Below are 11,579 nucleotides of genomic sequence, written 5' to 3' on the forward strand. Positions count from 1 at the left end.
TGAGCCACCGAGCCCAGCAAGGCTTGTCTTTTAATGTAGGTTGCTTGGTATCCATGTGGCCAAGCAGTTTTGAAGGTCTCATGGCTTCATTGGATAGCCCGTTGCCACATAGTATATAAAGTGGACATGGAGAATGTAAATCATCTGTTGCAAGGAATTCATAATTTAAGTAGGACTCTTGGTATTTTCTTTTAAATGCAGTTTTCATTTTGATGACAATTTTAGAGACTTCTGCTTCTCATCACTGGGTCTTTCCCCTTTGCAAAGAAGCTCTCCAGTGACATCTATTTTTTACTCATTTTGTATAGGGTTAGCTTGCGGGCTTACCAAAACTGTGACTGAGACAGGTGTGCAGTGTGGAAAGGAGTGCAGATGGAAGTGGTAAATAAAATATGAGTGGGCCATGTGTGAGCTAATATAAGTGTTGGATCCTGACTTAAAGCCTGCCACAAGATGCAGCTGTACAACTGAAGTATATCAATTCATTTGCCACTCACTGAGAGGGTTTTGATATGAGTCTCCAAGCAATTGATTTATCATGGTCTCTGTGCAGTCAAACTTCACTACTAATGTTAATCTGTATTTGCAACTGCTCCCCAGAGTTAGCATCACTGCCTCAACTCCACCTCAGATCATCAGGCAATAGATTCTCATAAGGAATCCACAGCCTAGATCCCTCACATGTGCAGTTCACAGTAGGGTTCAGTGCTCCTATGAGAATCTAATACTACTGCTGATCTGACAGGAGGTAATGTAAATGATGGGGAGCAGCTATAAATACAGATGAAGCTTCTCTGGCCTCCCGCTCACCTCCTGCTATAAGGCCCAGTACTGGTCCATGGCTCAGGGGTTGGGGATTCCTGGTTTAGAGAGATTAAGCAAAAAGGAAGATCTTTGTAGCCATTAATTAGTAATTCATTCATTTAGTATATATTTGTTGAGAGCACCTATGAAATGCCTGGCACTGTATTAGGCACTTAGAGAGATTATTAGACCTTTGAGATCTTTAGTATTAATTAACCATCAGTAAGTAAATTTCTAGAATGGATTATTATAGATATATCAGCAAAAACTGAAGTATTCAGAAGAAGAGAAAGAACTTAAGAGATTTAAACAAATGTTCCTGGTTTCTCAAAAAGGTAAACATAGAATAACCATTTGGCTCAGCAGTTCAAATCCTTGTTTGAGCAGGGACTCAAACAAATATTTGTGCAAGGATGTTCATGATAACATTATCCACAATAACTAAAATATGATAACAAACCCAAATGACCATCATCTTATGACTGGATACATGAAATGTGATATATTCACACAGTGAAATAATATTCAGCCCTCGGAAAGGAATGAAGTACTAATGCAAAATAAAGCATGGAAGAACCTTGAAAATATGCTCAGTGAAGGAAGCCAGACACAAAGGGTCACACTTTTATGATTACATTTCTATGAAATATCCAGAATTATCAGATCCATAAAGACAGAAAGTAGATTGGTAGTAGAAAGTACATTACGGGGACTGTGGGAAGAGGGGAATGTAGAGTGACCGCTAATGGGTACTAAATTTCCTTTTGAGTTGATAAAAAATATCTTAGAACTAGGTAGAGGTGATAGTTTCACAACATTATCAATATACTAAGTGCCACTTCATTGTAAACTTTAAAATGGTTAATGGTTAATTTTATGTGGTGTAGATTTTAACTCAGTTTTCTTAAAAAAGTGCTTCTAATAATCCAAACAGCATACAACATATTCCCTTATTTGACATATTATAAGAAGCATACACATTAATATTGGATGCAGCAAAATAAGTGTAAATACACTTTGATGAATAAGTAAACAAAAGGATAGCATGGATAAAGATTGAAGAGGGCAGCCATAGGCTTCCTTGAATAAATTATTTGTAATATGTGTGACCTTGAACTTCAGTTTTTTTTCAGTGACATAGTATTTACTCTCTCTCCCTCTTTTCTTCTCTTTCACTCTTTGAGTCTACAAAGGCAATGTTTGAAAGTGCTTATGCCTGAGAATAACTCAGAGAGAAATAGCAGACAAGAATTTTATATGCCTAGGCCTTCTCAATTCTAACATTGCAGGAATATTAGGCTAGAAAAATAAAAATAGTTATATTGATCACTTTCCACCAAGAAATGGGAAGACAATTATTTTGAATTTATTGTTTACAAAACACTGTAGATGGAGTTCAATTCACCAGTTAAATGTGTTTTTAAAGAATTTTAAGTGAGAAGAAAATAAACTGGCATTTTTAGATTTTAGCATCTGCTTAATGGTCTCACTCTAATCTTTTTACCAGGGGCTGGTTTCAACCACAGTTAAATCAATAGGTCCTCCAGAGCTCTTCTGAAAAGAAAAACTAATCCAAACAAATCTCACATTTAGTGTCAGTAGCTACAAGCATCATGTGTTTAAGAAAGATAAGCTACAAGAGAGGGGCCACATGTGTAGCTTCAGGCATTACCATAAAGATTGATAGAACAACAAAAAAAGGAAAAAATTGAATGCTTTAAGATTAGAAATAAACTATAAAAGTGTATTTAAGGCTTAACAAACTCTAAGATGTGCCCTGCACAATCTAACCTTGACATTTTTTATTCCTAACACGTTATTTTCACAACTAATGATTAGACACTATGATCAAATTTATGGTTGAGGAGCCACTTTTCAAACAGTTCAGTTCTGCTTAGGTCTGTAGTAACTAAACTTTCTGCTGCCGCTTTATGCTGCTTTTCGGGTGTCAAAGGCTTATGACCCTTGAAGAATGTCATATGCTTTTATTTTTACAAAAAGGAAAGACTATGACTTGAAAAATGACCAGTGAATGTTAGACCATATAAAGCAAAGAAGCACAGAACAACTTAATCCTTGAAAAACATTGATCAAATCCCCATCTCTCTTACACAGCACTTCATGAAGTGGAAGAGATTGCCAAGCATTATGGAAATGTTTTTATTTACCCTGAGGACATAAGAATTAACAGAATGTACAGGCCACGTGTTTAGTTACACTGTTAGTGACTATATTTAACAATCATGTTACTCGTAATTTTGTTAGAGTAAGATAGAGACTCTGAGCACTACATATTATCATGCATAAGGTTACAGAATAATAAAAACTGTGCTATGCGAATGTATCACATAATATGGTTTTTAATATACTTTATCAGCTAATCAGATATTTGCAAAATTTACCTCCCAAACACATATTTTTTTCTTACCTCCTACCTGTACTATCCAAACTTCCACACCTTGATCTGTAATTGTGCAATGTAGCCATCCTTTAAAAGATGAATTTAAATCTCTAATAGCTTCCATGCATGCCAATTAAGAATTGTCTTCAATTTCAAAATAGCACACTACTGAGAAGCCTGCAAAGAACATCAGTATGCTGTTCTGACTTCCATAATCTGTATTAAAGTAACTATTTAAACTTTTAGTTCTGTGTCATATATTGATTTCTTAATTGAGCCCAAAACATTTATTAGTTTTTATATTTGCATTGGATTTAAGTCTAGATTTTTTCTTCTTTATAAGGTAAGACTAAAAGTCATTTCTTCAGAAGTCAATTATTTTATATAGCAGAAAAAGGTGAAGACACCATAATATTGTATTAAGACCCTTTGTTTGCTCTCTTTTAGCCCTTATTAGGATTTTGGGAACTTTAAGGATCTAAATTTTCAAAAACTCCAAGTTAGATTATATTGTGCCTTTCTCCAAAAGACATTCATTTTGGAGTATAAAATTAGACAAAACCAGGTGTTAATGGTGGGTAATTTTCTCTTGTTTTAAACAATGCTAAATATATACATATATATTGTTTATGTGTGCTCACACAGCACTGATTATCTTCAGTAGTGTAGAGAGGAGACCAATGAATTAGAAGTTAGGAGATGTGAGTTCTAATCCAATTTCCACCACAAATTAGAACTCATATAACTCATTGACTTCTTTAGGCGTTGGGTCCCACTGCTGTAACATCAGAACATTGAAAGAAGTAACTTTATGCGCGTTGTTTTTGCAATGCGTTGCATGTATGTGGACTGCAGGGTCACTCTTGCCAGAGAAAACTACATCTTTTGATTTTAAGTTTGTACTAATATTCTTTCTTCACTGAAAAGGATAATTAAGTGTTGACTCTTGGTTATAAACAACTCTGTTTCCTCTGCATGTATGTATGTCCTGTCTCTCTAGCCATTTTATAAACATTGAAGCCAGTAGTCATCATTTAAGTTTTTGCCTAGACTACAGCCCATCTGTTATAAACTATAAAAGCCGAGTAAATGTGTGCTAATGGTCTTACCGTAAGTCCTGTAGGAGCATTCTCCTTACCCCATTTACCCAATTCCGCATTATTTCCCTGATAGCAGAGAGTCATAGCAGTCATGCTGCAAGTTTGATGATGGTAGAATGCACTCTTTGCTTGGAGAGTGTGTAAATATACCTCATGGGTATCATATGTTTATTAATGTGTCGCAAGTCGCTTGCTTCCTATTAGCTCTTCTCAGTAAATAGAACTATAGCGTTTGTTTGGATGATACTTTATTTTTAGCTTTTTAAATCACCTTCTGATGAACAGAAACAGTAAAGAAGTATTACAACATTAAAAGCAATTTGAAAATAGTGCTATCCTGGGAAGTCTGGAGTTCTAGACAAAATCCAGACACTTATAAATGAGCAGTCATTTCACAGAGCTGGGAAATAAAAATCAGAAAAATAAGAATACCTAAGTGTGCTCATCTGGAGCCACTTTCTGAAGATTAGGGGGTCAGTTGCATTATAGAAAGAAAGAGGTGGCGACTAAGGTGGGGAATTTCTGTTTCCTTCAACTTTAGTCATTCTTTTTTGGCCCACTCAGATACTCCAAAAGAAAAATGTAAGATCTTATCTGGATTTTCATGCTTTACACTAATTAGACACCAAAGAACTGCAGGCATCATCCATGGTGGTAATTTCTAATTACCTGCTGAACAAACACGGTGTGGCTGTACTGCAAAAAGAAAATATAAAGGACATGGGAATAAAGGACACAGTGATAATAGTGAGATCTAACACATTACTTAGTGTTCAAAGACGGGCACTGTTCTCAGCTCTTTGTGTATTTTAATGTTTGATTCCGGCAGCAGCCTATGGTGTCTTTGGTATTATTTTCTCCTTATACAAATAAGAAAATGAAGGCCTAAGATGTCAAGTAACTTTCCCTATTTTTCAAAAATTAATGATAGAGCTGGAACCTGAACTCCTCTTGTTGGGCTTTAGAGTTCTTGTTCTTAGCTCAACCCTGCCTATATATATTTTAAAAATGTCATATTCAGTACAAAGAGGTGAGGTACAGACAAAAAAAGTAATCAATAGTTCGAGGAGAAAGAAAACCTAAGCTTTAGTATCTAAATACTTTCTGTGGGACGTTCAAAATTAGAATGTACTGTTTTATTTCTCAGAGAGGTCACTGTTCTTTAAAAATTCGAATGTGTTCTACCAATATATATTATTTTAAAACCTAAATATTTTCTCAAGATGCTTATGAATGTGCCCTAAAATAGATAATAGCTTAATTTAGATAATTATTTTTTCTGAAAAAATTTTGCTACAATGATCCTGGAAAGAGCATGATCTAGTATGTACGGGAGTAAAATAAATACATAATGCATGAGCGATACTGGTGTATGAAGCTCATGTTCTCACTCATAAGTGGACCTTGGACAATTATTGTAATACTATAAGAAAAAGAATGTCAGTAGTAGGAAATTGCCGGGAGATGGGGGTGGCACTGGCAATAGTGGGATTCTGTCGGGGTGGGGAGCACACCTCATCAAGTCATCAACAAGGTTACTTGCATAATGAACATTTTTATACTTAGCCCTGAATTGTAACCCACATCTTTACAATTAAAATTTAAAGAAAAAAGTTTAGCACATTTTCTTTTCTCTCAAAGCTGTTTCTTTCTCAATACTTTTCATACTGAAAGATTGACTCTGCCTTTTGTATACTCAGCTGAGAAAAAAAATTCATCATCTTGCATACCTCTCTCTTTCTCTCGCTTCTTCTCTGTTATATTGACTCAATGTCATATATTTTGTACAACATCCCTCTGTTCTATTCCAATGTACATTGCCTTTATTGAGGCGAGGCTGCCATTTTTGTGAATGAATGCAGTTGCTTTCTGTTTCACTGCATTTAGTCTTCCTTACAATCAAATCCATTTTTCTCATTACAATCAGAAAAACCTTTTCAAGATTCAAATTCCACCATTTCCCTACATAAAGTCCAAATTCTTCAAAGTGGTTTACATGGCTTTCATTCTTAGTCCTGTGGACCTCCTATGTTCTTCATAATTAACTTGTACTCCACCCACTCCACATTATTTTCAATTCCTTAAGCATACCAAATTATTTCACGCCTTCCATACATTGTACAAACCATTCCCTAAAATAACCCTTCTCTAATTTGCCAAATCCTTATTCATTCTAATGAATAAAACAGTTCATTTTAACTCTAAGACAATTTAAGTATCACCATTTATGAAGCCTCCTTGTTTCTTTCTTTGAAACCACTTGGGCTGTTCATTTCTCTTTGTAGTATTTATCATATTCAATTTCAATTATTCATTTATATAGTTTTTTTCTTATATTGTGAAGGACTTAGGACAGGACATATGTCTTATTCTAGCCAAATACCTGAGCATATACTCTCTGAACTTTTTTCAGGCTTCTGATTGACCTTGTTTAATGTCTATTTGTTCCACCAATTAAGTATTTTAGAACTACTTGTAGGGTAGGTATTATAAGAAGCTAGAGATATCTACATTCAAAAAAAAAAAACAACAAACCCTTCTCATCTTGTGGAAGTATTCTGTTACTCCATATAAAGACTAATAACCAAACTAGTTGTCTTCTGGCCACTCTTATTGTGTCATATTAACATTGAACAGAAGCAAGAATCTAAATAAAAGAGCTGCTTAACCGTGAAAGCATCTTAGCTAATTCAAAAAGAGGACTTGCGGTCTGTGGCCCATATGCACAGATGCAGAGCAAAGAGGACCCAGTGTCACTGAGCACCTGTGACAGGCCAAGCAGATTTATTTTTATTGTCCTATTTAATACTCAGACAAGTGCTATCTTACCTGAGACTCAGAGGGACTAAATAGCCCAATGTTGAAGAGTAAGCAGTGAGACTTAAATACAGGAATTTGATGGCCTAGTACTTGAACAAGCAATTGGGCATTTACAAAATGAGAAGTTCCCTACTAAACTTTAAATCCAGTGTTTTATTTATCTCTTTATTCCCACTAACATGCACCATGCCTGATATGTGAACGGTGTTGATTGAAAATCCTGAGACTTCAATAGCAAGCAGAAGTAGAACAATTGACACAAAATTTTTATTTGGTCTCAATTCTTCCAAAAGATCTCTGAACATGATTTATATCCTTATTACAAATTGTAAACGTGATTTAGGAACAAAAGAGGGGAAAAAATAAAAAAACAAAACCAGATGTTTATGTAGTGATCATATTCTTTAGACTATCAGGATTGAGTTGTCTTTGTGTAACATAGTACAACGCTTCTCTCTGACAACCTGGAATCCGGGTTCTAACCCAAATAGATATGAGTTGGTAAAGATAGTGACGTTGTAATAATTTTATCCAACACTGTTTTCTTCTCCAAATCAATAACTAATCCTCTTACTAAGATAACTAGTACTGTAAAAGTGTGCAGCATTATTCTTGTCCTTCCATTGTGATTAATAGGTTACTTATATTTTTTCTACTTCTCTATTGAATTTGCTAATTTTAGCACAAACTGAGACTTGGCTTTCTTCCTGACCTAAATCTTACTTTACAAAAAAATCTTTCTAGGTACAAAAGCGTCTATTGAACAATATTCAAACTGAACCTGAATATAAAGCAAAACTTCCCCGCCCCTTGACAAATAAAAATAAATATACAGTTGGCTTCATAGAACCAAGCATTGTTTAATTGGTTGACAAGAGAGAACCCTGTGAAATAAGCCAAAATACCATACAATGCGCTGAAAAATTGAGTTGTTGCTTCTCTCTCTGTCTTTTGAGTGAATTAAACACACTACCATGGTAGCACTTGCTTTTTGTTCACACCAGGTCACCATATTCATTCTACTTTTTTACAGAAACTCTACTTACTGCATGAAAGTATCCATCTCACTGACAGTGGGTGAAAATGACACCGGACTCTGCTACAATTCCAAGATGAAATACTTTGAGAAAGCTGAACTTAGCAAAAGCAAGGAAATTTCGTGCCGTGACATAGAGGATTTTTTACTACCAACCAGAGAACCTGAAATTCTTTGGTATAAGGTATGGACTGTGGATGGTTTTATTCCTATAAATTGATGAATATATATCTTATTCTGGAGCAAACTGGATAAAAAAATTAAATTGGTGTGATGTAGTTGAGTTGTACCTTTCTAGAATACTGCAGCACATTTTGCTGGTCATTCTGAGTTTTCTCACCAGTGGTTTTGATAAATTCTAATCAGTATCTATATTGGTAGCCCATTGTAATAAGCTGTTATGTTTATGTTTTTATCTTTATCTTGTTTACATGGACAATTATTTCAAATATATTATAGTCTGGATTGGTAATTTCAGGAACTAAAATACTTTGAACTTTCACTTTAGATTTCTTCTTATTAACGTTTCAAAATATCCCCAAACAGGGAAAAAAAGGATTGATTTTCTTCTGTGATAAATAGGTACACTAAAGTTTATGGAATGCTTTATTTAATGGACATGATTTTGTCCATATTCTAATCATTTTCATACGCAGACATATTTTAAAGAAATAACATTTGAGGAATTTGTATAATATTATAAAAATCATGTTAGCGTAAACTTTCTTAAAAAAACAAAAGGAACTTTAAACTTAAATAGAACAATTCAACCTCCATCTTTCCTATCATATTATTGACATTTACTGATATTCCAGATTTGAACATAATTTTAAACGTATTTGTAGCATAAAAGAAATTTTTGTTATTCAACATTCTCAAAAGATAGAAATGCTGTGAAGATTCCTTTTGAATATTTTTGTATTGTTTAAAGATCTTTATGTAACATTTTCTTTGTCCAACTCACTGAAAATAGGACCTTAAGAAACTGGGCCTCTTAGTAACTAGATCCACAAATGTCACTATGCAGAATGAGCCCTCATGACTGATTACTGATAAACTAAAAAAACTTTGTAAATAAAACAAGAAATAAATCTTTAAGAATTTTAAAGGATTTTGCCAAAATAAGCAATACTATTCCCTATGTAAGATTTAATTTCAATTCTCGATAATAGGAAATGAAGATTTCAGAACATCAAGGGAACTGTTGAAAGGTTTATCTACTTATCCCTTGTTTGGTTTTCTATCTTAGATACCGTTAAACAAATTCAAATATTAGCCCTACTGGTTTATATCCTTGTGGGGATGAATATGTACTTTTCTATTTTTTTAAATGTTGAAGTATTTCTCATTCTTGATACTCTGTGGTTTGCCTGCCTTCCACAGGCAGGTTCTGAGAGAGCCCTAGCAATTGCTTCAAGGAAAGTGGTATTAGGGGAGTTTGACCCAAGTTCTCCAAAAAGCCACTTTTGTTCTAGTATTCATAAGTGGACATTCAGCTTCTAGATATGCAGTTTCTTTATTGTTCACTAATAATTTTATTTTAAGAGTTGTCACCTTTTGCAAACAGCATCTCAAAACATGCTGAAAGATGAGAAACTATACACAATTTAAAAACTGACTGATCCTATATTCATGTTTCCACCATCACCACAATCAAATAGAAACTAGCAAAGTGGTGGGTGGAGATGCAATATATGTGGACTTTTAAAGTCTTATAACATTTCAGGTTATTTTTCCATAGTCAGAGCTTAGATTTTACAGCATATATAGCTGAGATTTAAAGGCTACTCATAAAGTAAAATGCTAAAAATTAATTAGTCTGGCTAAAAATAGACTTCATAGATTCAGTGTACACTTTATGCAGTTATAAAAGATCATGCAACTAATATAGCATACACAATGTGTATTTTAGTCTGAAATAACTAGATAATTATCCTCTAATTACACAAAGCATTGAGCCACATAAAATAATGGTCTGCAGTCGGGCTCGGTGGCTCAGCCTGTAATCCCGTGCCTTTGGGAGGCTGAGGTGAGTGGATTGCCTAAATCCGCGGGTTTGAGACCCGCCTGGGCAGCGAGACCTCATCTCTACAATAAATCAAAAAATCAGCCGGGCGTGGTAGCGCATGCCTGTAATTCCAGCTACCTGGAAGGCTGAGGCGGTAGGATCGCCGGAGCCCAGCAGGTGGAGGCTCGGTGACCAGGAGCGGCCACTGCACTCCAGTCTGGGCGACAGAGTGAGACTCCAACTCAAAAATAAAAAACAAAAATAAATTTAAAAAAAAAATGGTCTGCAAAATTTTGATTTGGCAATACAATTTTTTAGTAATAATATTACCTCTGAAAAGTGTCAAAGGGTTTAAAGCTGTTTTATCCTCATTCCATTGATTTCAAATCTGGCTGGCGGAAATGGACTTTTGTTTTGGCAAAAACAGAAATCTCCTGAGCCAATGTCATTATGGTCCAAAGCTCAATTCAGAGACTATAATTTGGGAGGTCTATCAACAATGAAAACTGATATTTATGGGACTATAAAGACCTTGTATATAAATGTTGACTGTTTCTTTCATGGATTATAGCAAATACGTGCTATAAAGACACTTAATTTTCAATAAATACAATATTAAACTATTTCAATATTGAAATAGAAGAAAAAACTCATTGTCTACTTTTCATTAAAATAATACATTTTACATTTTATGTTATAAATTTCAATATGATTCATTTTGCAATTATCAAATGTGATGTATTTGCTTCAAAAATAATGTCAGGAGTAGTCTTAACATATGTCTCTGCTCTTATATCTAATAGATCAATGCATACCTGGTATATAGGCACTCATATTAGAAGTTAATAAAGTGACTCTTTCCCAGAGATTTGGAGAAGGAATGAAATTCTTAGGCATTAATTTCAAGCTTTTTAGTTTCTTTAAAAATCATTTAAAAATTTTTTGGTTTAGTTATTTGAATTGCTATTCTCTATTTTTCTGTCATTATATTCACTACCAAAATTTTATGTCCTTTATGTAGGAATGTAGGACAAAATCATGGAGGCCAAGTATTGTATTCAAAAGAGACACCCTGCTTATAAGAGAAGTTAGAGAAGATGACATTGGAAATTATACCTGTGAATTAAAATACGGAGGCTTTGTTGTGAGAAGAACTACTGAATTAACTGTTACAGGTAACCACAGTCTTCAATATTTAATTTTCAACTAATGCAACAACTATTTTTAAGTTAGTTTTTGTGCTGTATATTGATTTTAAAAAAATCTCTGCAATGAAAGAAGTACTTAATCAAATGCTAAGTGGATTCCTATAGATGAAATTTATTTCTCTTTGCTCTTGAATAATCTACCACTGAAATGCATTTGAAAGGTTAAAGAGAATTTGTTTAGAGAAGTATAGAAATGTTAGCT

General features: G+C 34.2%; 1 protein-coding gene across 1 annotated transcript in view; it reads left to right on the forward strand.

Moving 5' to 3' along the window:
- Nucleotides 1–11,379, forward strand: part of LOC110596103 (interleukin-1 receptor accessory protein-like 1) — a 121,058-nt gene extending 109,679 nt beyond the window's left edge. The window contains exons 3-4 of the mRNA XM_021715223.1: nt 8,159–8,345; nt 11,191–11,379. Coding sequence (XP_021570898.1) covers nt 8,159–8,345; nt 11,191–11,379 — 376 coding nt within the window. The remainder of the gene's footprint in view (nt 1–8,158; nt 8,346–11,190) is intronic.
- Nucleotides 11,380–11,579: the final 200 nt, after the last annotated feature.

This window comes from Carlito syrichta, unplaced genomic scaffold (genome assembly GCF_000164805.1).
Source record: "Carlito syrichta isolate Samal-C Ts95f unplaced genomic scaffold, Tarsius_syrichta-2.0.1 Scaffold306858, whole genome shotgun sequence".
Taxonomy (NCBI): domain Eukaryota; kingdom Metazoa; phylum Chordata; class Mammalia; order Primates; family Tarsiidae; genus Carlito; species Carlito syrichta.